Source organism: Terrapene carolina, unplaced genomic scaffold (genome assembly GCF_002925995.2).
Source record: "Terrapene carolina triunguis isolate 2854851 unplaced genomic scaffold, T_m_triunguis-2.0 Scaffold402, whole genome shotgun sequence".
NCBI lineage: Eukaryota > Metazoa > Chordata > Testudines > Emydidae > Terrapene > Terrapene triunguis.
Genome location: NW_020664753.1, coordinates 2,935,219 through 2,962,162, shown reverse-complemented (window position 1 = coordinate 2,962,162; position 26,944 = coordinate 2,935,219). Strand labels below are relative to the sequence as shown.

The following is a 26,944-nucleotide window of genomic DNA, read 5'->3' as shown; positions in this document are numbered from 1 at the left end:
CGGACTCAACGGCCTCGGTGCCGGAGTCGACGGTGTGGCCGCCTGTCTTTGGCGGTCCAGCTGCGGACGCGGCTCTACCCCCGGCACCGGGGGAGCCTGTATCTTCGCGGCAGCAGCGTCCCGTGCCTTAGTGGTCTTCTTATGACCCGGCGAAATGGATCGGTGCCGAGGCTCTTTGGGCGGGCGCGGTGCCGACGTCGGTCGGTGCCGGACAGTCTTTTCCGCCGCACCGGTCGGGCCCGCCGGGGCGCTGCGCACCGAAGCGCTCGGTGCCGGGACAGGGCGCGCCGAGGGAGGATCTGGACTCAGCGCCGCCTCCATGAGGAGCTGTCGGAGCCTAAAGTCCCGCTCCTTGCTTGTCCTCGGCTTGAAGGCCTTGCAGATAGGGCACTTATCTGCTGGATGAGTCTCTCCCAGGCACTTCAAGCAGGAGCTATGCGGGTCGCTAGTTGGCATGTGCTTCCCGCAGGACGCGCACGGCTTAAAGCCAGGAGCCTTGGGCATGGGCCCGGCTGCGCGCCGGGGGGAAAGGGGAAAAACACCCCCTAAACCCCCGATAACAACTTACAACTATATATATATACACTATAACTAACTACTAACTAACTTAAACAACTATCTATATAACTAAATACAACAAGAGCAATGAGAAGCTAGGGAGTGTGGAGATCAGCTAAGCTGCGCTCCACAGTTCCAACGACCGTCAGGGGCGGTAAGAAGGAACTGAGGGGGCGCTGGGTCGGCTGGGGTATATATCCAGCGCCATAACGGCGCCACTCTAGGGGGCTCCACAGCCGACCCACCGGGTGTTGCTAGGGTAAAAATCTTCCGACGATCGTGCACGCGGCGCGCACACACCTAACTGGAATGGATATGAGCAAGCACTCGAAGAAGAATAGGCTGATTCCATACGGAAGAGGAATGGAGTGAAAAGGTATTCTGTAATGAAGGAGACCACAGAACAACCACTTACAGCTATAACTGGAAGAAATACTATGTGCTACAGGCAGCAAATGTGAGACTCTAGTCCACCTCCTAGGAGAGGATGTTCCACAACCAAGCAAGACTAGCTTCCAGCCTGGACCCACAAACAGAAAGTAGACTCACGCCACCCAACCTTGATTGAGAGTTGCCCCCAAATGTTAAAGATGTTATTAAGCATGCAGGGCAAAATTCAGAGGCAACATAAACTATGGGGTAAGTTACCCATACTGACTTAGATAGTTAATATTTACTTATGGGCTAGGTAGATGTAATTCATACAGCAAAGTGATGGAAGGGGGCAGAGGGGTTGTAGCAGGAGAGCATAAGAAGATAGGCACGGCTTTCTTTGTTCCATCCTTTCTTACACTCTCTTGCTGGTTGCTCTTCCTGCTACAACCCTGCCCTTCTAGACCCTCGCCATGTAAATTATGCCCACATAACCAATTTGTAATTTACATCTCATCAGAATTTGGCCTTCGTGAATGTTTAATCCTAACCTGTGAAATTTCCATCTCCTAGGTTTGTTCCATTACATGAATGTTCTTTTGATGTTTTTTGTGACAGTAAAAGTTTAAAAACACCTAGGAATGCTTTGAAATTCGCAGATGATCCAAAATGCAAACATACAGTGCATTTTGGACTATAATATTGATACGCAATAAAATCTTTGGCTTGGATGGAGGCACAGTACGGACTAAACAGAATTGTTGTGTATGGCACAAGGACATGATATGCTAGAAAAGAAAGACTCAAGTGGTTCAGTCATCAGAATCCAATCAGTCTCCTACTTTTTTGGTGTTATGTTTCACTCTGCACAAAGAAAAACAGATGCTTTAAATCTTCTTTTTCCGCAGATTACAAGAAGAAAACAATAAAAAACAAAAGTAAAGTCTCCAGGAGAGCGCCTAGGGTGTGCGTCTCCCCACTGTGATAGTCCATCCTGTGCGGACTACAATATGGCTGCCAGTCAATGCCAAAAGCAGAGCCCATGAAGATTTAAAGATGAAGTACACAAGAGTCAAAACGCTCACTTAATTGCATACCCATCACACTATTTAGCACAAAAAAAAATGAACAGCAACAGAAGCTATCACACTACAAGCTCACTAATAATAGCATCACACCCTGCACACAATACACCCTGCTGTCTTTAATTCTTAAGCAGAATGGATGGCTGAAATTTGTATTTTGCTGACGTTAGACCACAGCGATCCCCAGTCTTGTGCGGCCGATTGTTTAAATGATTAATACAACAATGAAAGAACAAAGGGTCCAGGAATTCCTTGTGCAGTCAATACGCACAATATTAATGGGAATTTTGGTGCAGAAGGTATGCAGAATCAGGCCCCATGTGGTACCTTGATTAAGCACTGTTATTATTAGTCAGAAAGCGGGATAATTTCCTATGAAAACAAGATTCTGGCATTACCTGTTCCTCTCTCTCTTTTTCTTTGGTCTTGCTCCTAGAGACTCTGGAAGAGGTGACATCCCGAGCTGGAATGACAGAGATCTGATGCAGTGGCATGTTCATCACACCGTCCTGTTTGGTCCTCTCATTTAAAGGAAAGAGTCTTTGATACAGGGCTCATTTAGTGCCATTGCCGGGCCTTGCACCTAAAGAAAGAATGAAAAGCATTAGCATTGTTTGAAATTCAATTATTCTGATGTATTTTTTAAACCATCCAAGTTAAACAACAAATCAGACTAACACATCACATCTGCTCTTTGGAGAATAGAACTGAAGTAAGCTTTCGCACACTGGCTGGATCAGGAATTGAAACTCAGAGGCAGACACGTTCACACTTAGGGCAGAGATTCCAATCTGGGGTTTTGGAGCTTTTTATGGGCAATCTTAATTCTGGTATTTCCTAACTTTTGAGTGATTTATTTGGCTATCTTAATAATGCTGCCCAGTCTCCTTGCCCAACCAGTCCCAGTTCCCCCTTCTGGCTCCCCCCTACTCCAATCTGGCTCCCAATCCCAGTCTCCTCCCTCAGACTACTTATTCAATCTAAATCCCTCGTCAGGCTCCTTGTCCCAGTCTCCCCCTCTTCCTGGCTCCTTGTTCTAGTCTCTTTACTCAGCGGTCCCAGTTCTCCCTTCACCCCTTGCTCCTTGTCTTCCATTCTCCTCCCCATCAGGTTCCTACTCCCAGTCTCTTTGTCCAGCCAGTCCCCAGTTCCCCCCACCCCTCTTCCTAGCCCCCCGGCTGATCTCAGTATTTTCCCTCCCAGACAACTGGCTCCCAGTCATTCCCCATTTCCCTCTCCAAATTTCAAATCATTGCTCTAAAGAAAGGGGGTTAAATCAGCTTAACTGCATCTCTCTGGGGTGTGGGTTTTTCACACCCCTGAAACATGTAGTTATGCCAATGTAACTTTTCAGTGTAGAGCAGCCCTAAGCATGCAAAGTTTTAGCTCACAATGTGAAAGTAAGATGTTATGACTGAAACTGTTTTGCAGATTTAACTATAATGAATGCAGCTGTTAATAGCAATTAAGGCGCTCGGACACTATGGTGATGAGGCTGTATATAGAATAGAACTGAGCAAGTTGGTGGCCTCTGTCCAGTTCCTAATGGACAAAGCACCACATCTCAAAAACCACCACCACAATTGCTACCAAAGAGATCAAAATAGGAATGACCCATAGGGTACGTCTACACTACGGGATTAATCCGAATTTAGATAATTCGAATTTGGGAAACAGATTGTATAAATTCGATTGTATGCGGCCACACTAAGCACATTAATTCGGTTTTTACCCACATTAATTCGGCGGTGTGCGTCCATGTACCGGGGCTAGCGTCGATTTCTGGAGCGTTGCACTGTGGGTAGCTATCCCATAGCTATCCCATAATTCCCGCAGTCTCCCCTGCCCATTGGAATTCTGGGTTGAGATCCCAGTGCCTGACGGGACCAAAACATTGTCCCAGGTGGTTCTGGGTACAGCCTCACCCCTCCCTCCCTCCCTCCCTCCCTGCATGAAAGCAACGGACGGCAGACAACCATTTCGCGCCTTTTTTCCTGGGTGAACACTGCAGACTCCATACCATGGCAAGCATGGAGCCCGCTCAGCTCCAGACAGCAGTCATGAACATTGTAAACACCTCGCGCGTTCTCGTGGAGTTTATGCTGAGCCAGGACCAGAAAAACGAGGCGAGGAGGCGGCGGCGGCGGGAGCGCAGCGACCAGCGTGATGAGGACATGGACATGGACACGGAATTCTCTCAAACCACGGGCCTCGGTGCTTTGGAGATCATGTTGTTAATGGGGCAGATTCTATCCATGGAACACCGATTCTGGGCAAGGGAAACAAGCACAGACTGGTGGGACCGCATAGTGTTGCAGGTGTGGGATGATTCCCAGTGGCTGCGGAACTTTCGCATGCGTAAGGGCACTTTCATGGAACTTTGTGACTTGCTGTCCCCTGCCCTGAAACGCCAGAATACCAAGATGAGAGCAGCCCTCACAGTTGAGAAGCGAGTGGCGATAGCCCTGTGGAAGCTTGCAACGCCAGACAGCTACCGGTCAGTCGGGAATCAATTTGGAGTGGGCAAATCTACTGTGGGGGCTGCTGTGATGCAAGTAGCCAAAGCAATCATTGAGGTGCTGCTACGAAAGGTAGTGACTCTGGGAAATGTGCAGGTCATAGTGGATGGCTTTGCTGCAATGGGATTCCCTAACTGTGGTGGGGCGATAGATGGAACCCATATCCCTATCTTGGCACCGGAGCACCAGGGCAGCCAGTACGTAAACCGCAAGGGGTACTTTTCAATGGTGCTGCAAGCACTGGTGGATCACAAGGGACGTTTCACCAACATCAACGCGGGCTGGCCGGGAAGGGTTCATGATGCTCGCGTCTTCAGGAACACTATTCTGTTTAAAGGGCTGCAGCAAGGGACTTACTTCCCGGACCAGAAAATAACCGTTGGGGATGTTGAAATGCCAATAGTTATTCTTGGGGACCCAGCCTACCCCTTTAATGCCATGGCTCATGAAGCCATACACAGGCAGCCTGGACAGGAGTCAGGAGCTGTTTAACTACAGGCTGAGCAAGTGCAGAATGGTGGTAGAATGTGCATTTGGCCGTTTAAAAGGTCGCTGGCGATCGCTACTGACTCGCTCTGACCTCAGCCAAAGAAATCTCCCCCTTGTTATTTCTGCTTGCTGTGTGCTCCACAATCTCTGTGAGAGTAAGGGGGAGACCTTTATGGCAGGGTGGGAGGCTGAGGCAAATCGCCTGGCTGCTGATTACGCGCAGCCAGACACCAGGGCGATTAGAAGAGCACACCAGGAAGCAGTGTGCATCAGAGAAGCTTTGAAAACCAGTTTCATGACTGGCCAAGCTACAGTGTGAAATTTCTGTTTGTTTCTCCTTCATGAAAACCCGCCCCCTTTATTGACTCATTCTGTGTAAGTAACCCACCCTCCCCCTTCCCCCAGCTTGCTTTCAAACCAAATAAAGTCACTATCGTTTAAAAATCATTTATTCTTTATTCATAGATTATAAAAAGAGGGAGGGATCCCGGGTGGGGTTTGGGAGGAGGGAAGGAAAAGGCCATTAAGAAATGGTGAAAAAAATGACAGCCTTTTGCTTGGGCTGTCCACTGGGGTGGAATGGGAAGGTGTACGGAGCCTCCCCCCCCGCGTTCTTACACGTCTGGGTGAGGAGGATATGGAACATGGTGAGGGGGGAGGGGAGTTATACAGGGGCTGTAGCGGCACTCTGTAATCCTGCTGCCGTTCCTGAAGCTCCACCAGACGCTGGAGCATGTCTGTTTGCTCTCGCAGTAGCCCCACCGTTGCTTCCCGATTCCTCTGATCTTCCTGCCGCCACCTCTCATCTCGAGCGTCTCTCCTGTCCTCACGTTGGTCCCTCCTGTCCTCACGTTGGTCCCTCCTGTCCTCACGGTCACTGGCTTCTTTCCTATACTTTGAAACCGTGTCCTTCCACTCATTCAGATTAGCTCTGTCACTGCGGGTGGATTGCATGATTTCTGCAAACATCTCGTCTCACGTCTTCTTCTTCCGACGCCTTATCTGTGCTAGCCTTCGGGATGGAGGAGGGAGGCTTGAAGAATTTGCAGCTGCAGGAGGGAGGGAAAAAATGAGAGAATTTTTTAAAAAGATACATTTTGCAGAACAATGCTTATACTCTTTCACGGTGACCAACACTATTCACATTACATAGCATATGTGATTTTGCCTCTTAATATTGAGTGCCTGTGGCTTTGGTGTTAGAGATCACAGATGCAGGTCCGGGCAACAGAATTCAGCTTGCAGGCAGCCATGGTAAGCCATTGTCTTTCGACTTCTGCGCCCTCCTTTCCCACATACCAAAGCAAAGCCTGTTGACTGCTGCGGTTTTCCTGTTAACCTTCAGCAGCAGAAAACAAACTAACCCCCCCACCATCCAATTCTCTGGGATGATCGCTATATCCCTCCCCCCACCGCGTGGCAGGTATCAGGGAAGGTCCCTGCAGAAACCAAACTAACCCCCCCACCACCCCGCCCCCCCCCGCCATGAATTCCCTGGGATGATCAATGTACCCCTCCCCCGACCGCGTGGCTGGTAACAGGGAAGATCCCTGCTAGCCAAACGCGAAAAGCTCTGGGCCAATCCCCCCTTCCCTCCCCCCCCGCGGTCGCCTAACTGCAGGGAAGGATTTCTTTTCAGCCACAGGAAAACAGCCCAGTAGGAACGGCCACCTCTGTCCCCTTAATTAAATTCCCGTATTTCAACCAGGTTACCATGAGCGATATCACTCTCCTGAGGATTACACAGCAAGATAAAGAACGGATGTTGCTTGAATGCCAGCAAACACCGGGACCATACGCTGCCAGGCTTTGTCAGGCAATGATACCAGATTACTTGCTGCAAGCATGGCGCGGTCAAGTGTCCTACCATGGAGGACGGAATAAGGCTGCACTGCCCAGAAACCTTGTGGCAAGGCTTTTGGAGTACCTCCAGGAGAGCTTCATGGAGATGTCCCTGGAGGATTTCCGCTCCATCCCCAGACACGTTAACAGACTTTTCCAGTAGCTGTACTGGCTGCGAATGCATCCCAAGTCCTCAGGGCAAAATAATCATTAAAATACCTTGCTTTTAAAACAAGTTTTGTATTTTAAAAAGGTAAACTCACCTGAGGTCCCTTCCATGGGGTCGTTGTCTTGGATACTGGCTTGGGAGGGTTCGGAGGGTACTTCACTCAGGCTGAGAAAAAGCTCCTGGCTGTGGGGGAGAACGGAGTGCTGGGTGCTCTCCGCAAGCTCGTCCTCCTCCTCCTCGTCGTCCGCAGAATCCTCAGGTGTAGCTGAGATTACCCCCGCCTCAGATTCCACGACCACAGGTGGGGTAGTCGTGGCGGCCCCCTCTAGAATTGCATTTAGCTCGGCGTAGAAGCGGCATGTCCGCGGCTCTGACCCGGAGCGACCGTTTGCCTCCTTTGTTTTTTGATAGGCTTGTCTGAGCTCCTTCACTTTCACGCGGCACTGATCTGAGTCCCTATTGTGGCCTCTCTCCATCATGCCCTTGGAGATTTTTTCAAAAGTTTTGGCATTTCGTCTCTTTGAACGAAGTTCTGCTAGCACTGAATCCTCTCCCCATATAGCAATCAGATCCAGTACCTCCCGAACGGTCCATGCTGGTGCTCTTTTTCAATTATCAGCCTGCATTGTTACCTGTGCTGATGAGCTATCTGTGGTCACCTGTGCTCTCCACGCTGGGCAAACAGGAAATGCAATTCAAATGTTCGCGGGGCTTTTCCTGTCTACCTGGCCAGTGCATCCGAGGTCAGATTGCTGTCCAGAGCGGTCAGTGGTGCACTGTGGGATAGCTCCCGGAGGCCAATACCATCGAATTGCGGCCACACTACCCCTAATTCGAATTGACAAAATCGATTTTGGCACTACTCCGCTCGTCGGGGTGGAGTACAGAAATCGATTTTAAGCGCCCTTTATTTCGAACTAAATGGCTCCATTGTGTGGACGGGTGAAGGGTTAATTCGAATTAACGCTGCTAAATCCGAATTAAAGTCGTAGTGTAGACCACGCCATAGAGACCAAACTACCTTTCCACTACCTGAGGTGGTCACTCCAGATCAGAACTGTATACAGGGAAGGGAAGTTTGCACTGTCACTGCTTGTGTTGCACTTGCTGTGTAGATATAAAAGCAGGATTTCCATTTCCAGGGCTGTACTGTAATTCCCGTGCTAGAGCTGCTCAAAACATACCAATTCTTTTTCATAGGAAATTACAAACAAAATTCTCCTGGAAATTTCCCCATGAAGACATTTTTGGCTTTTTGACTGAAAAAAAAAAAAATTGCGAATTTATACTTATCTAGATAGGTTTTCAAAAAACCAATTGTGGGGTGTTGGTAAGCATTTTCAATGTCTGAGAAAAACCAAGTAGGTGAGGTAATAGTTTTTATTATTGGTGGAAGAGATAAGCTTTGAAGCTTACACAAAGCTCTTCTTCAGTTTTAGTTTTCTCATCAGAACCACTCCCCCCTCCCCCCAAGAAAACATTGACCAACATGAAAAATCTCTATTGTTCAAAAAGCCATTTTTACATTAAATTTAATTTATATCTAGATCTAGATGATCTAGATATATATCTCAAACAGCTCTATCCAACACCTTTCATGTCCGCAAATTAAAAATGATTCATTTATACGGAAGTGAGCTTTGTAACTTCTCTGGACATTTGTATAAATAATATTCATACATTAGCAGTGGGAAGAAATCTCTTGAAAGAGGAGTCAATCACCAAGAATAGCTTGATGGTTGTTATTTTCATTGCAGTGGTGCCTAGCACCCTGAGCCAGCAATCAGAAACCCATTGTGTTAGGTACTGTACACACATACATCCTTCTTTCCCTAGCATAACTTTCAACCAAAACAAAGAGTTATCAGTATTACAAGTAGACATTCAAGAGAGCAATAGTTTGCCTCATGTTTAGGATTCTAGAAACATGTATTGCCAAATTTGCAATGTTGATCTGAAAAGCAAAACGTAATTAGCAACACCTTTTATTAGATTAGCAAGTTTCTATTAAACCAAATTTTTGTAGAAATACTTCAGGTCATGGTGTGTTTAGTTTGAACCTACCCTGCAACAAATTAAGCACAATCAATGGTATTTAAAGGAAGGGATTAGAGAGGAATTAACGCAACAGGGGCTGCATTAAATAAGACTACATGAATCAAGATATATTATGGATACAAAAGAAAAATACAACTTTGGGTTTGTTTGTTTTTTAAACTCAGTGACAGCTGAAAATGGAGGTGTACAGATAGGGGTCTAATATATTATAGAGCTCATCCACATGGAAGTGGTATAACCCAGTACGCAGTGTCTTTGCTTAACACATATTGTACAAATATATTCTAAAATAATGTTTAATTGAACATTTTAAGGAAAGGCCAGGCTTCCAAGGACTTCTAATTCTGCATATGACTAATTATGTTCCCACTAAAGTTAGCTGGAGCTTTGCCACTGACTAGAATGGGAGCAGGATCTGCCTTTAACCCTCACAAGGTCAATGAAGGTAGTAAACTACTGCGGCATACTCTTATAGCTCTTTTCAGCTGTAAATCCCAAGGCACTATATAAAGGGGTTGATGTCTCAATAGCCTCATTTTACAGATGGAGAAACTGAGGTACAGAAAATGAATAGACTTAACCAAGGTCATACAACAAGCCAGTGGCAGAGCCAGGAACAGAACCCAAGTTTCTTGTGGTCTATCTGCTGGATCGTTCTGCCTGCCCACATATGGGGCCAGGTTGATGTCAATGGAGATAACAGGTATACATCTGTGTGAGGATCAGGCCCATAACATATATAGAAGAGTGCTAGCAATTATAAGGCATATCAAATCACTGAAGGTAATACATGTATAGCATTTAGATGTCAAGCACATAGAGGATGCTTCTTCTCCCCCCCTCCCCTCCATGTTTATTCCTCTCATTTTCATACAGGGTATTTCCTTTGTTGGAGAGGGTATGGGGAGAAGGCGAGTGCATGTGGGACTTATCAGCAATAGTTATCCAAGTCAGAGCACAAATAAAATGTGACGCAGGCCCATGTGTCAGACACAAACCTGTTTAGCCTCATTTTCCAAAAGGTGCCAGATGATAAAAGCCGGACGGTATATAACCAAAGGAGGAGTGAGACAAGAATATCAAAAGTGCAATAAGCAAACTAAGAGTGGAAGGTATTTTTCCAACTGCACAAAGGAAATGAAGCATAATAGTTGATCTACTAATGAAAATATGTACAGTAAATTGCCCTCCCTATGCCACTAATGCTGAGGATTAGAGGGGGATCTAAAGGCAGGGCAGGAAGCATGTAGAGTAGATACTGCCCAGCTAGCATGGGTATAAACAGCAGTGTAGATGGTGAGGCATGTTTTAAGGTGGGTTGAGTAGAGTGCCATACATGCCTGAACTCCCAGGATATATACACCCTACAGGGGCTCTCTACATGCAGTGCCTCCCAGGTCAACACTGCTATTTTTAGCAGTGTAGTGTCCAGCTGCTGGAGCCTTCCCCCCCACACACAATGAAAGGCTCCAGCAGCATGGGGACAGCAAGGAAAGGTTCTGGCAGCTCCCCCACTGCCAGGGTCTTTCACCCACTACTCACTGCTGCCAGAGCCTTTCATTGCAGAGTGCAGCTACACACCAGCACCGCAATGACAAGTGTGGACATAGCCTGTGTTTCCTAGTGGCATGTAGCTACTTGTGCAGTGCCTGTTCTCTACAAGCCATCATGGTAAGTGTAGACATAGCCTAAGGGGGAGCCTGCAATTTACAGGCTGTTGAGCCTTAGGGCTACACTGGGAACAACAGAAGAGTTAAAAAGCACCTAATTTCTATCAGGTTATACTAAACAAGCCAGACCTGCTTCTCTATAGGCACATAATACATCTGTGACGGCTTGTGTTAGAATTCTTCAAAAGAGTTAAACTAGTAGCTCTAATCCAATTAGATTTTCAGAAAGTATGCAATATGGTCTCACCCTCATGAGGCTGCTAAGGAAACCTAGTAGCCGCTGTGTGAGAGATAAAAGCTTGTCATGGATTAAAGGCATGGCTAGAAAAACATAGGAATATCGAATGACAAACTGGTAGGTCAAACAATACATTCTCCTAGGACTCAGTGCTGGAGCCACTATTTCATCCTCAAACTGACATATCACTAGCTCTGCTGCAATAATTAAATGGTAACCTTACTAGAAGTGATTAATTGACTTGTACAAAAACTACAGACACCCGAGGCTAGTAGAAAGACACCACCACCTGATGGGAAACGTGATCTCAATCCAGCTCCAAATGCATGGATGTCCACATTAAAATCAAACAATCCAAACTCCTACCATCACAGCTGGCACCAATGTGGCCCCTTTGGTGGCAGCCTCATTAGAGAAGTCAAGGGCTGACTAGGCCATGGGTACTGGATTGCAATTCTCACCCCAGAGGCAATTCCTTCAGGTCATGGATGAGGCACACTGCCAGGGCTGTGACTGGGGAAGCTTGAATTTCCACTGCCCATGCTGTACCCATTATGGCTTTGTCTACACTGGATTCTATTCTTCTAAAAATTCCCACCATCGAAGCTACAACAGTCAATGGTGCAATTGCTACTGTAGAGAACATGCCAGCAACTGTCAGGGTTTCAACAGCACTGGAGTGAAATCCTGATTCCACTAAAGTTCATGGGAATTTTGCCATTGATTTCAATGGAACCAAGACCTGCTCTGAGCAAGGTAGACAAAACAGTTGCTAAAATGTCAGCAGTCATTTGGAGCCTTATCTACATTACTGCTCCAATTAGGCTACCACTGGTAGAACTGCACTAGCGATAGCAATGAGGAGAAATTTTAGGGGAAGAGAGAATACCGTAGATGCAGCCACCATGTAATGACAGCAGCCTTCACTCATGGGTGCAAGAATGAGAATCTATTATAATAATGCAAACATCAGTGTTCGACAACCTGTGGGACTTCACAGATGGACACAGTAAATCCCTGCTTCAAATACTGCTGGCTAACATGCATGCACTTGGAGACATTGGCTCCTCTTTCTAGCAGTGCTTCTGAAACATGTGCTTTAGCAATCTGTATGCAACAAGGAGGGAAGCTGATGCAGGACCAGCAGTGAGGTTGCCTTTAAGCCCTGCTTCCATTTGAGGAGCCAGTCTCTTAGGCCAAATCACTTAACTTCTCTGTCCCTCAGTTTCTCCATCTACAAAATGGGGATAATATGGACTTATCTCATGAATCACCTGAGAGGTATGCCATAAGAAAAGCTTATAACTAAATAGACTTTCAGGCTCTGCTGGTTTTTCCCAATTTCGGGGTGCTCTCCCCTGTTGATCTGAAGTGCTAGTTTGAAGGCCGAGTTCCTTTTCGCCACGAATCCCTTCACAGGCCTGGGTGAGTATAGTACTTCAAAAAGACAACGGCTTCCTTTCTAGAGGTGTGTTAACTAATGAGATCCAGTTTCAGGCAAAGATGTACAATGTAAACTAAGCTCTCTGAATAGGCAATTTAAATAATACAAACAACACACCACCACATTCTCCTACTACGTGACATGTTTCCATTGATGGCATTGACACTGTAGTGGCATTGTCAGCAGATTTACACAGATACTTCCAATTTAAAGGCACACTGGTCAAAATGTGTAGGGGGTGTAATATATATGTATATTTTTAAACTGCTCTTACAGTGAAGGTCCACAGAAATATTTTCAGTACCGTTTTTCCCTTGAATTCAAATGAAAACTTTTAATTCCAAAGGAAATACTTTTTCCACACAATGCACAACTGGCCTGTGGAACTCATTGTCACAACATATAATTGAGGTCAAGAGTTTAGAAGGATTAAAAATAAAGGGCCAGGCTTTACAAAAGTAAACATTAAAAACTATTTTAAAACCTTAATTTTGTAAGAGCTGTAAACCACCATGTTTCAGGACATGACTGCTTCCAACTAATAGGGATTAGGAAGCAACAAAGAGTCCTGTGGCACCTTATAGACTAACAGATGTATTGGAGCATAAGCTTTCGTGGGTGAATACCCACTTCGTCAGGGATTAGGAAGAAATTTCTCCTATGCGGAGTTTATTCCATAATTGCCTACTTCAGGGTTTGTTGCACCTTCCTTCAACACATCTAGCACTGGCCACCATTGGTGCAGCATACTGCACTAGATGGACCACCAGTCTGATCTGGTATGGCAATTCTTATGGGATTATTTCCAACAAATAAACATTCTCCTGCAGTGTTTGCAATCTGATTATCGCAGCACTGTGTTCCTGCATGAAAATGTGAGCGTGAAGAGTGAAGAGTGAATGTGACTTGAAACTAGTCAAATTTCATTAAAAAAAAAAAAAAAGTGCATAAATTGTGGTAAGTAAATTAGACTTTTTAAAAACCTGGTTTGAATAATTTAATGTGTTGCATAACAAAAGAAAAGATATAATGTGATTTATTTTATTTTAGGTGACAGTGTCCCTCAAATGCATTCAGTGACATCACCATGGGCAGTGATCTTGCCAAATTTCACCTGTTAAGCAGGACGAACCCTGGTCAATACTTGGATCGGAGCCCCCCAGGGAGCCCCCAGCCTGCTAAAGAAATAGGTGAAGTATTCAGCAACGGGCATCCCTCCCTCCCAGTCTGAAGTGAATCAATCTCTCAACATAGTGTTCGGTGGCACTGTTCTAGTGAAGGTATTGATGTGAAATCTTGAGCACTTGTGAGTGTTAGGAGTCCCCTGACATTTTCCAGAACAGAGTGACCTGGCCATGTTCCTGCTTGAGTTGTTACTTTGTTTACCTAGTTTGCAGTTTCAACTGAATAAGATATTTGCCTACTTTCTATAGGCTACAAATGCAACTTACGCTGCCATACCAAACCCTACTAGTTAGTTCTTGTACCAGATTGCACATTTTGTTTTGAGCTTCTCAGAACTCCTCCCTCACTAATGTATCTTAAATAATCTTTTCTGGAGATAACAGATGTGCATTCTCAAAAAGAGGATCTTGCATCTACATTTTATTTTGTTTTATTGTAGCTTAATCAGTATTTCATTAGCAGCCCAATTAAAGGCTTATTATCAAAGCTCATGGGCTCATCATCCAGTTGCAAACATGAAAAATAAATCTATTTTCTATTCCAGAAGTTTAAAATTAGGAAAAAAAGAAAACAGTTTTCTCTCTCTCTCCCTACCCCACCCTGTCTATGGTGGTGTTTCTATTTATTGTAAATGGCCAAGAGCTGAGTGCTCCAGATTCTGTTGTGCCAATCTGGAGTAGTGCAATTGAAGTTTGTGGCGTTAATCTGGATTTACACCACTTTAACAGAGCACATACTGCTGTACTAGTTCATACTGTACTAGTTCAGTCGAAACTTTGCAGCTTGTTGATATTAGTTTTTCTCAGTTCCCCTTTTTTTCCCCCCACTTGCTACTAGCCTAAAAATAAAAGTTTCCTTGCAAGAGGGCTAATGTTTTTCTTCGAACAATTTTAAGGAGCAATTAGGAACAATGAAGTCAACTCTGCCACTCTTATATGGGTATGGACTACATGGCATAGAGATAAATATATATAGTAGATATTGAGACACTAGAGAACTCACCAGAGATGTCTACCAACCTAACTGATTCTATTCAAAGCTGGAGTATGATTGTGTTAGACAAAACAGTTTGTTAGAAAACAAACACTGCTTATCCGTTTGCACTATTGCATTGTTAAACTATGGGCCCAAATCTCAAGGTATGTCTACACTACGAGGGTAGTTCGATTTCACTTAAATCGAATATGTGGAATCGATATTACAAAGTCGAATGTGTGTGTCCACACTAAGGACAGTAATTCGACTGTGTGAGTCCACACTAACGGGGCAAGCGTCGACATTGGAAGCAGTGCACTGTGGGCAGCTATCCCACAGTTCCCGCAGTCCCCGCTGCCCATTGGAATTCTGGGTCGAGCCGCCAATGCCTTCTGGGTAAAAAAGTGTGTCGAGGGTGCTTTTGGGTAACTGTCGTCATCCGTCCGTCACTACCGCCCTCCCTCCCTCCCTGAAAGCGCTGGCGGGAAATCAGTTCGCGCACTTTTCTGATCAGTGACAGCGCGGACGCCACAGCACTGCGAGCATGGATCCCGCTGCGACCATCGCTGCAGTTGTGGCCGTTCTCAACGCCTCACAGCTTATCATACACCTTTCCCTGAGGCAGATGCAGAGAAATCAGGAGAGGAGGCTACAGCATCGCCGTGAGGGCCTGAAGTCGGAGAGTAGCACAGAGCTGTCAGAAACCACGAGACCCAGCGCCCAGGACATCACGGTGGCAATGGGTCATGTTGATGCTGTGGAACGGCGATTCTGGGCCCGGGAAACAAGCACGGACTGGTGGGACCGCATAGTGCTGCAGGTCTGGGATGAATCCCAGTGGCTGTGAAACTTTCGCATGCGGAAGGGGACTTTCCTTGAACTTTGTGACTTGCTGTCCCCTGCCCTGAAGCGCAATGACACCCAGATGCGAGCAGCCCTGACTGTCCAGAAGCGAGTGGCCATAGCCCTCTGGAAGCTTGCAACGCCGGACAGCTACCGGTCAGTCGTGAACCACTTTGGTGTGGGCAAATCTACCATGGGGGTTGTTGTGATGCAAGTAGCCAATGCAATCGTTGAGGTACTGCTCTCAAAGGTAGTGACCCTGGGAAACGTGGAGGTCATCATAGATCGCTTCGCCGCGATGGGATTCCCAAACTGCGGTGGGGCTATAGATAGGACTCACATCCCTATCCTGGGACCGGACCACTAGGCCAGCCAGTACATCAACCGAAAGGGCTACTTTTCAATGGTGCTGCAAGCACTGGTGGACCATAGGGGACGTTTTACCAACATCAACGTCGGATGGCCGGGCAAGGTTCATGACGCTCGCGTGTTCAGGAACTCTGGTCTGTTTAGACGGCTGCAGGAAGGTATTTACTTCCCGGACCACAAAATAACTCTTGGGGATGTGGAGATGCCTACAGTGATCCTCGGGGACCCAGCCTACCCACTAATGCCCTGGCTCATGAAGCCCTATACTGGCGCCCTGGACACTGAAAAAGAACTCTTCAACTACCGGCTGAGCAAGTGCAGAATGGTGGTGGAGTGTGCTTTTGGCCGTCTCAAGGGGAGATGGAGAAGCTTACTGACTCGCTGTGATCTCAGCGAAACCAATATCCCCATTGTTATTGCAGCTTGCTGTGTGCTCCACAATCTCTGTGAGAGCAAGGGGGAGACCTTTATGGCGGGGTGGGAGGTTGAGGCAAATAGCCTGGCTTCTGATTACGCCCAGCCAGACAGCCGGGCGATTAGAAGAGCCCAGCGGGACGCGCTGTGCATCCGGGAGGCTTTGAAAGCTAGGTTCCTCAGTGAGCAGGGTAACCAGTGACTATTAACTTTGTTTAAAGAGAAGCTGAACCTGCCCCCGTTTCTTTACCCAGTTTATGTTGACTATCCTCTCCAGTTACATACCCCCTTCACCCCCTTCCCAAAAAATAAAATCTGTTCTGTTTTGTTAATGAACACCGTTGTCTTTATTACTGTTTTCGCGGGAATGTTTTAAACCGGGGATGCAGACTGTGGCGGGGGGCGGGTTTAGTGTTCTGATGCAAATGATGCTTCTAAACTCCCGGAATGACAGGCTCCGCACTGGTGGACTGGTTGTTTCAACGGAGCCTGCCAGCACTCCTGGGCGGGACTGCGTGTATGTGTCGGATATGTAACTTTCTGGCAGGGGGAGGAGGGTTACAGACCCCTGCTGCGTGGCTCTGTGATCCAGGATAAGGACCGCTGCATAAGATCTGTAACTGCCCTCCCCCGCCACAAAGTCACAGAGCTACTCCCTCCCACCCCCCCACAGAACATGAAAACCACCTCCCAGACTGACCAGGGCAACTAGTGACTGCACTGTGTATGTGTCCTGATGCTGGACCTGCCCCCGCCTCTGTACCCTGCTAAACGTGACTGTCCTGTCCAATTACCAAGCCCCTTCCCCCCCTTCAGACAGACTCTCCTCCAAAAGAAAATCATGGAAACAGTAATTAACAGAAACGAATATTTTATTATGAACCACACATGAAAGAAGGGGTGGTGAAACTTGGACGGGGGCTTGTGTGAGGTGGGTAGGAAAGGACTTTTCAAATTTTGGGGAATGAGAGCCCAACAGTGCTAGAGCAGTCTGCACTGGTTGACTGAAAGTTTTAACGGCCCTTGCCGCCCCTCCTTCTTTGGACTTTGGGTGAGGGGGGGTGTGGGACTTGGTGGCGGGGGAGGGCGGTTAGAGATAGACCGCAGCGGGGCTCTGTCCTCCTGCCTCCGGTCTTGCAGAACATCAACAAGGCGCCGGAGCGTGTCCGTTTGCTCCCTCATTAGTCCAAGCAGCGTTTGAGTCGCCTGCTGGTCTTCCTGACGCCACCTCTCCTCCCGTTCCATGATTGCTCGGTGCATTTCGGACAAGTTCTCCCTCCACTGTGTCTGCTGGGCTGCCTGGGCTCGGGAGCAGGACATTAGTTCTGAGAACATGTCCTCACGCGTCTTCTTCTTCCTCCGCCTAATCTGCGCTAGCCTCTGTGAGTGTGATGCCAGGCTGGGTTGGGAGACAGTCGCAGATGTGTCTGTGGGAATGGGAAAAAGGGAGTGAATTCCTGAGACAGATAAATGAAGTTGTGAACAAAGAACATAGTCTTTCTCTGTGAACAAGACCATGCACTGCACCTCTCACATGCGCACTCAGGACAAGGTCGAATTTTCGGACCTCGCCTTCAGTGCCTGGGGTCTTGCAGTGGCGATCTGAGAAGCGGGGCAGGACACCTCAACTTGTGTAGCAGGCAAACATGGTAAGCCGTAGACTTGTGGCTGCTTAAAACTTTAATAGTAGCACTGGCCTCCTTTCACATTGAAAGCAAAGCCAGTCTCTGCTGCCAGCAATCCGGCAAGCATGAACTCTGCCCCTGTCCCACCCCCTCGCGGCTCTCCCAGGGAAAGATCCCTGTATGCTGCCCCTCTCCCGCCTCCACCGCGTCGCTGTAAAGCAGTCCCAATACTAACATTCCCCTCCCTAATTCAAAGCAGGGCATCATGAGCGACATCACCCTGATGAGGATCTCGGACAGCGAGAAGGAACGCATGCTTAGGGAAAGCATGCAAAAACCAGGGCCGTATGCCGCCATGCTTTGCCGTGCAATGATCCCTGAGTATTTGATTGTCTCCTGGCAAGGAAACGTCTCGTACCATGGAGGACCCAATAAAATCGCTCTCCCCAGGAACCTGATGACCAGGCTTGAACATTACCTGCAGGAGACCTATGTTGAGATCTCCCATGAGGATTTCGTCTCTATCCCCGGACATATAGACCGGATTTTGGTGTAGCTGCACTGGCAGGGACTAAAGACTGGAGCGTCTTGGGCAGCAGAATCATGAAAAACCGGACATTGTTAGATTTTTTTTAAATAGTTGGGACTAAAAATTTTATCGCCTAAGGCAAAGAAATCATGAAAAACCCATTGTTAATATTATAAATATTCCAGTTCTGTTAAAAATAAAAGTTTAGATGTTTAAAGCACTTACTGCTTGATCCTTCCCCTGATTCTGTGTCCGGGGTAACGGCTGGGGACGGTTGGTAGGGGATCTCGGTAAGGGTGATGAAGAGCTCTTGGCTGTCGGGGAAATCAGCAGTGCAAGCGCTGTCGACTGCCTCGTCCTCCTCATCTCCTTCCTCATCTTCCCCGTCCGCTAACATGTCCGACGAGGAACCGGCCGCGGACAATATCCCATCCTCAGAGTCCACGGTCACGGGTGGGGTAGTGGTGGCGGCCACACCTAGGATGGAATGCAGTGCCTGGTAGAAACGGGATGTGTGGGGCTGGGATCCGGAGCGTCCGTTTGCCTCTTTGGTTTTTTGGTAGCCTTGTCTCAGCTCCTTGATTTTCACGCGGCACTGCGTTGCATCCCGGCTGTATCCTCTCTCTGCCATGGCTTTAGAGATCTTCTCGTACATCTTTGCATTCCTTCTTTTGGAGCGCAGCTCTGAAAGCACGGACTCATCGCCCCACACAGCAATGAGATCCAAGACTTCCCGATCAGTCCATGCTGGGGCCCTCTTTCTAGTCTGCGATTGCACGGCCATCTCTGCTGGAGAGCTCTGCATCGTTGCCAGTGCTGCTGAGCTCGCCACGATGTCCAAACAGGAAATGAGATTCAAACTGCCCAGACAGGAAAGGGAATTCAAATTTTCCCAGGGCTTTTCCTGTGTGGCTGGTCAGAGCATCCGAGCTCTGACCGCTGTCCAGAGCGTCAACGAGTGGTGCACTGTGGGATAGCTCCCGGAGCTATTAGCGTCGATTTCCATCCACACCTAGCCTAATTCGATATAGCCATTTCGAATTTAGCGCTACTCCTCTCGTTGGGGAGGAGTACAGAAGTCGAATTTAAGAGAGCTCTATGTCGAACTAAATAGCTTCGTGGTGTGGATGGGTGCAGGGTTAATTCGATGTAACGGCGCCAAATTCGACATAAAAGCCTAGTGTAGACCAGGCCTCAGAGCGCTCAGCTCCACCTGAATTCAACCTCATAGAATCAGGCTCTGTGTTTGCTTAAACAACAGCCCCCATCAAATCAGTTGTTCAGAGTTCTAATAACAAAGAAATAAAGGAGGCATTATGGTCCCTTAGGTTTACACATTATTTGTTTTATAAAGTCACTAATTGCAACTGTACTATATAATGAACAGAGCAGTGACCATTATTGAGATTCCTCTGGTACCCACAATGCACTAACTAAGCACTGTCCCCACACACACACACTCTCTCTCCCTCTCTACCTCAATGAGCATCAGTTCACTCAAGATAATTGTACTCTGCTGGGATAATACACATTTTCAGATGTCCCTCTGTACTTATTTACAGGACAGCTTTTATGAATACTAAAAATGATCTCTCAAAAATAGCCTGGTACAGTCTAACTCACAAGCAAAAGGAAATTCAGAGGTAAGGTTGAAATTCCATTCTCAGCAGACCTTGCTGTATCAGGAATTTCTAACAGACACTCAGAGTGGGTCTTAGACAGAATAATGTTCCGACACTCATACATACATTTTGTTTTTTATGCCAGTCAGCAGCTCTCTACCTGCTCCACATGATTTTAGAATCCATCTTCAACGGGCACTGTTTGCTCCATCACCTGGACACCCATCACTGCAGCTCCACTTTTCATCAAACTTACCTGGTCAGTGCCATGAGATGCTCCTGAATAAGTGACTCTGATAGAACGGATTTTGCATGATTCATATAAGTGTTTAAAGCCTTGCTCTGAACAGGGTGTAATGTTACTGCACCAAACAAGGCTGCAGACATATCACTCTGAGCTCCGATTCTTGCAGCTCTTGAGCTAAGCAGGGTTGGGCCTTATCAGTATTTGATATATTCCACCAAGGAACACCCAGCTACTCTGGGAAGTGCCATTCTTCCTTCTGAGTCAGTACTGAACCAATGTCCCAGTGCGAAGTTAGGGGGTGAAATTTAAAACTCAACGTCTTGACTACTCATAATCAATTATGATCTCATGGTGCATTTAAGAGAAGAGATATTAACAACTGCATCCTAACCAATTTCTAACTCAAGTAATTACCCTTGACCTCACTGCACCCCATCCCCACAAATAGAGACTGTTTTCTCCTTCTGTCATAACTATCAAGGGAAGGGTAACAGCCCTCCTGTGTACAATACTATAAAATCCCTCCTGGCCAAAGACTCCAAAATCCTTTTACCTGTAAAGGGTTAAGAAGCTCAGGTAACCTGGCTGACACCTGACCCAAAGGACCAATAAGGGGACAAGATACTTTCAAATCTTGGTGGGGGGAAGGCTTTTGTTTGTGCTCTTTGTTTTTGGTGGTTGTTCGCTCTGGGACTGAGAGGGACCAGACATCAATCCAGGCTCTCCAAATCTTTCTGAACAAGTCTCTCATATTTCAAACTTGTAAGTAACAGCCAGGCAAGGCGTGTTAGTTTTATCTTTGTTTTCTCAACTTGAAAATGTACCTTTTACTAGGGTGTTTACCTCTGTTTGCTGTACTTTGAACCTAAGGCTAGAGGGGGTTCCTCTGGGCTCTTTAAGTTTGATTATCCTGTAAAGTTATTTTCCCATCCTGATTTTACAGAGAGGATTTTTACCTTTTTCTTTAATTAAAAGCCTTCTTTTTAAGAACCTGATTGATTTTTCCTTGTTTTTAGATCCAAGGGGGTTGGATCTTGATCCACCAGGTGTTGGTGGGAGAAAGGAGGGGGAATGGTTAATTTCTCCTTGTTTTAAGATCCAAGGGGTTTGGATCTGTACTCACCAGGGAATTGGTGAAGAGTCTCTCAAGGCTACCCAGGGAAGGGAATTAGCACATTGGGAGTGGTGGCAGCGGACCAGATCTAAACTGGTAGTTAAGCTTAACTTTTCATGCAGGCCCCCACATCTGTACCCTAAAGTTCAGAGTGGGGAAGGAGCCTTGACACCTTCACTGCATGTCCTAATATCTTGTGTAGTTGTGCTCTACACTGTTTAATGGCTGCCATGTTAGGGAGGGAGGGAGGGAGGGAGGGATAGCTCAGTGGTTTGAGCATTGGCCTGCTAAGCCCAGGGTTGTGAGTTCAATCCTCGAGGGGGTCATTTAGGGACTGGGGGCAAAAATCTGTCTGGGGATTGGTCCTGCTTTGAGCAGGGGGTTGGACTAGATGACCTCCTGAGGTCCCTTCCAAGCCTATGATTCTATGTTCCACCACACAGGTGGCTGCAGTTCAGTGGTTGTGGGTGATGTGATTCTCTGTGTACCCCTTCCTTGTTTAACTAGGAAAGAGTAAAGCTTGATTACCGTGCATGCAGATTGTCAAATGAAAGGCAGTAGAGAAGGACAGACTATCACTTTCATATTTATACACACACACACACCACTTGATCAGCAATGTTTTGGCAAAACAAGCTTCAGAATAGCTACTAAAACCTCAACACTAAACTTTGTAGGTTTAAACAAAATCCCTCCAAGTTATTTCAATGCACTTTCACAAGAGCATTTTTAGATGTTATTTTAAAATAAACACTTCACAATTTATCCAGTGAATGTAAATCAAATATAAATGGCATGCAAGAGCTCAACAGGGTGGATTACAGCAGACTAGGGATAACTGAATTTCCAGAGGCAAATCCTGCCATTGAAATCAAGGGGCTGCATGCAGGAGCTGGGAGCAGGCTTGGCCCATACACTTTAGAGAGGCTGTTTTTTAAACCAGTTGATTATAGCAGTCTTCACTAAATAATGCCTTTGCAAATAATTAATGTAACTGCAGCATTCACTCTTTTCCCTATTCCAGTTACAGGGGAGTTTGTGAATATTGTGGTATAATGTTATCTACCTACAAAGGCACAATAGGAAAGATTTTAACGGTGACCACTGTAGATTATCCTTTTTTATCCATTTAATATGTGCCATATTGATTCTATATAGTGCTAATTCTTTAATCAGATTGTTGTGCAATGCTAACTCTTGCAGAAGTCTATTATGCCAACACAGTTACTTTTATCAACCAAACTTTTAACCTGGCCATAGAATGATATGAAGTTTGATTGATAAGGCCTAGTTTCCATGAAGCTATGTTGATTGCCAGTAATTATATCTCCATTTGCTTGAATCCAATATCACCCATTTCAAGCTGCTCAGGATCAACATGCTATTATATAACCTGTGTTCTATTAACAGCTTTCTGTTTGTTTTAACAAGAAATACTGGGGTATTCTTGAGCCTTGGTTCACAAATAATACATAAAAGATCAATAGGACAAGCTAGTGCCAGTCACTGCCACACAGGGGGCAATGGGAATTAGGGGCTCAAGCATCCAGGCCTGGTGGGGTGGGAAGCCTTTTACATTGTTCTCAAGCAGGACCTTCCAGCTGGCACTGACTGGGGGGGGAAAAAGGGAGGTGGATGACAGTTTGTGGGAAGTGACATGAAACATCATTCCAAGTCATAATCAAGCAAAGGCCCAGGATGGGAGAGGTTGATCAAAGCACTCTGGCTGTGGCTGAATAAAACCAAAGAAAATAAATGCAAGGCTGCAAAGGAGAAAGAGGAACTGGGTCAATACACACTGCGGGAGTGCAATCGCTCAGTCATTCGGGGGGTTGGACAGAGAGAGAGAGCACACATGCAAAGAGAGATTATGATTCCCCTATAGGTTGTCACAGTCCAACTGAATAATATTTCTTCTTTCAGGAACAGAAACAAAGGTCGGGAAAGAGAACTTTTAGAGACCTCACTACAGTGAAAAGGACCTCAGAACATCTAAACCAAAAGTGCTCATTTCCCTTCCAAATGATCAAATTTGCCACCTGGGGAAGAGACTCTGCAACTTTAAATACAATTTCCTTTAATCAAATGATTCAAGGTGGGAACGTCCCTTGCCAGTAATACTTACGGACTAGTAAAGGAAATTTGCATGCAAACTTCTAACTTGACATAGGAGGTCACATGATACAGCACAGCAACGTCTATGTCTAGTTTTAATTTATTTCCCCTCCTCCACCATAATCTGTGAAGAGTTAAATGAAAAATTGTGTAACCCAGAGGAAATAGCTCTGGGTGTTTGCTGTGCACTGATCTTACAAAACTAATGAAGAATTTTAAAACAAATGCATCAATTTACAGGGAAAACTGAAAGTTTGTCTTTTTTAAACAGTGTAAATATTTATAACAGAAGATACTGACAAGACAAAACAATCTCATTATTGTTTTAATGCCAACATAGCTCACATGCTGTATTGTACACAGCTAACAATGATGTATTTTTAGGAAAATACTCTGTTACATCACTTATTTTTATTACAACAGGCGATAATGTTTGTTAAAGCTACTTACAAACAACAGGAGCCTAAGCAACCTTCTTCACAATTGTTCAAATGCTAACAGGCTTAAATATTTCCCCAAAGCAGGGGTAAGGAGAATATGCCATTGTTTGAGCAATTTTATAGCCTACTTTTGAGAAGCATGAAATTCTAATGTGTCTCCCCATCTCCAGGCAAACAGGAAATTTCCAAAATTATATGTCTGAGGTAAATCCAGACTTTGATTTAAACACATAGCCTATTTCAGCTTAAAGGCACCTTTCTACAGGTTTAGATTACTACCTACATTCTTGTAAATCTAAAGAAATTCTAGATTTTGTCATCACAACAATAAGCCTTTAAATTCATGTGACGAACTAGCTACAAATTATATTATTTGAATTGACATAATATGACAACTGGACACGGCTGAGTCAAGTCTTTTCAAAGGTTCAAATGTACAGCAAAAGGGGAAAGGGCATCAGGACTCCTGGGTTCTATTTCTGGCTCTATCACAAACATACTGTGTGACTCTGCGCAAGTTGCTCTTTGTGCCTCAATTTCTCCATCTGTAAACTTGGCCGATTCTTATCTATCTTTTTAAAGACACTTGACATCCTTGTACAGATGGATTTGCAGGGGTTTCCATTTATAAACTGACATTTACCAGAAGTTAACACACCACAATCCCTGAGGTCAGTGTTACTTCCTAGTTTAAGTACAGGGAAATGCTGATGGGGGGGGGGAGGGCGGGGAGGGAGCCGTGGCAGCGCTTTAATGTCACTGCCCCTACCAGCAGGGCCTACAGGGGAGGCAAAAGGGGCAATGACGTTAAAGTACTGCCACAGCGCTTTAACGTTGTTGCCCCTTCCCCGGGGCCGGCAATTTAAAAGGGCCCAAGGCTCCCGGCCGCCGCCACCACAGTAGTGGCCGGAGCCCCAGGCACTTTTAAATTGCCACTAGAGCCCCGGACGGCAGAAGCCAGGCAGCGCAGATGGGCTGGCTGGGGAAGGCTGACCCCCCAGCCACGTCCCTTCCGCCCGATGCCCCACCCCTTCCGGGGGCCAGAGCTGGTCCCCGTACCGATAAGAATTTATTATTACTTTCACCCCTGGAAATACCACAATGTGTCAGATATCACGAAGTGGTGGTAACTGTTGGTGAAGGTCATTTGAATGGTGAGTGCTGTACACTGTTCCTTTGTTCTCTAGTGTTGTAGTTCTTAACTTTTACCATCCTGGGACGCCACCCAGGACCTCCCATCTATCTACCTGGGATCTAACTGGAACAACCCCATTTGTTTAGCAACATGAGAAGGGCAGGGTGATGATTAGCACAGAGATTCTTGTGAATGGAATTGGAAATGTTCAGTTGTATAGGACCTATGAAGCACAACTAAGACATGCTAATTAACATGTTTTAAAACCCACTTAGCACTCATTATAGACAGACAGTCTGGTCTAAAATGTGAGCTGGTTGTGCTTCCGTAGGGCAGGTCACATGATCTCTCTGTGCTTCAGTCCCTGGCCTGTCTTATCTTTTTTAGAATGTAATCACTTCAGGGCAGAGATTGTCTCTTTACTCATAACAGAAAATGGCTGAAGTGCTAAACAACTTTTTTGTTTCAGTTTTCATCAAAAAGATTAGCCGTGATTGGACCTCTAAGATAATGAATGCCAGTGAAAATGAGGTAGAATCAGAGGCTATAACAGGGAAAGAACAAGTTAAAATTACTTAGACAAGTTAAAGGTCTTCAAGTCACCAGGGCCTGATGAAATGCATCCTAGAATACTCAAAGAGCTTACTGAGGAGATATCTGAGCCATTTCCGATTATCTTCTAAACGTAATGGAAAATGGGTGAGATTCCAGAAAACTGGAAAAGGACAAATATTGTGCCAATCTATAAAAAGGGGAATAAGGACAACCTGAGGAATTACAGACCAGTCAGTTTAACTTCAGTACCCCAAAAGATAACGAAACAAATAATTAAGCAATCAATTTGCAGACACTTAGAAGATAATAAGGTGATAAGTAACAGTCAGCATGGATTTGTCAAGAACAAATTGAGTCAAACCAACTTAATAGCTTTCTCTGACAGGGTTATAAGCCTTGAGGATAGGGTGGAAGTAGTAGATATGGTATAACTTTACTTTAGTAAGGTTTTTGATACTGTTTCACATGACCTTCTCATAAACAAACTAGGGCAACACAACCGAGATGGACCTACTATAAGGTGGGTTCATAACTGGTTGGAAAACCATTCCCAGAGAGTAGTTATCAGTGGTTCACAGTCAAGCTGGAAGGGCATAATGAGTGGGGTCCCGCAGGTCTGGATCTGCTAAATATCTTCATCAATGATTTAGATAATGGCATAGAGAGTACACTTATAAAGTTTGCGGACAATACCAAGCTTGGGGGAGGGTGTTGAAAGCATTTTGGAGGATAGGATTAAAATTAAAAATGATCTGGACAAACTGGAGAAATGGTCTGAAGTAAATAGGATGAAATTCAATAAGGACAAATGCAAAGTACTCCACTTAGGAAGGAACAAAAAGCTGCACACAAACAAAATGGGAAATGACTGTCTAGGAAGGAGTACTGTGGAAAGGGATCTGGGGGTCTTAGTGGTTCACAAGCTAAATATGAGTTAACAGCGTAACACTGTTTAAAAAAAAAAAAATCAAACATAATTCTGGGATGTATTAGCAGGAGTGTTGTAAGCAAGAGAAGAGAAGTAATTCTTCCGCTCTACTCTGTGCTGATTAGGCCTCAACTGGAGTATTGTGTCCACTTCTGAGCGCCACATTTCAGACAAGATGTGGACAAACTGGAGAAAGTCCAGAGAAGAGCAACAAAAATGATTAAAGATCTAGAAAACATGATCTATGAGGGAAGATTGAAAAAACTGGGTTTGTTTAGTAGAGAAGAGAAGGGGGAAGGGGACATGATGATAGTTTTTAAGTACATAATAGGTTGCTACAAGGAAGAGAGAGAATAATTGTTCTCCTTACCCTCTAAGAATAGGACAAGAAGTAATGGGCTTAA

General features: G+C 45.7%; 1 protein-coding gene across 3 annotated transcripts in view; it reads right to left on the bottom strand.

The window, feature by feature from the left end:
* MARCHF8 (membrane associated ring-CH-type finger 8) overlaps positions 1 to 26,944 on the bottom strand; it is a 192,196-nt gene that overhangs the window by 148,076 nt on the left and 17,176 nt on the right. For all 3 annotated transcript variants that reach the window (XM_024217308.2, XM_024217310.2, XM_024217309.2), the window contains exon 2: positions 2,414 to 2,598. In XM_024217308.2, the coding sequence (XP_024073076.1) occupies positions 2,414 to 2,515 (102 nt within the window). In that variant the 5' untranslated portion in view covers positions 2,516 to 2,598. The remainder of the gene's footprint in view (positions 1 to 2,413; positions 2,599 to 26,944) is intronic.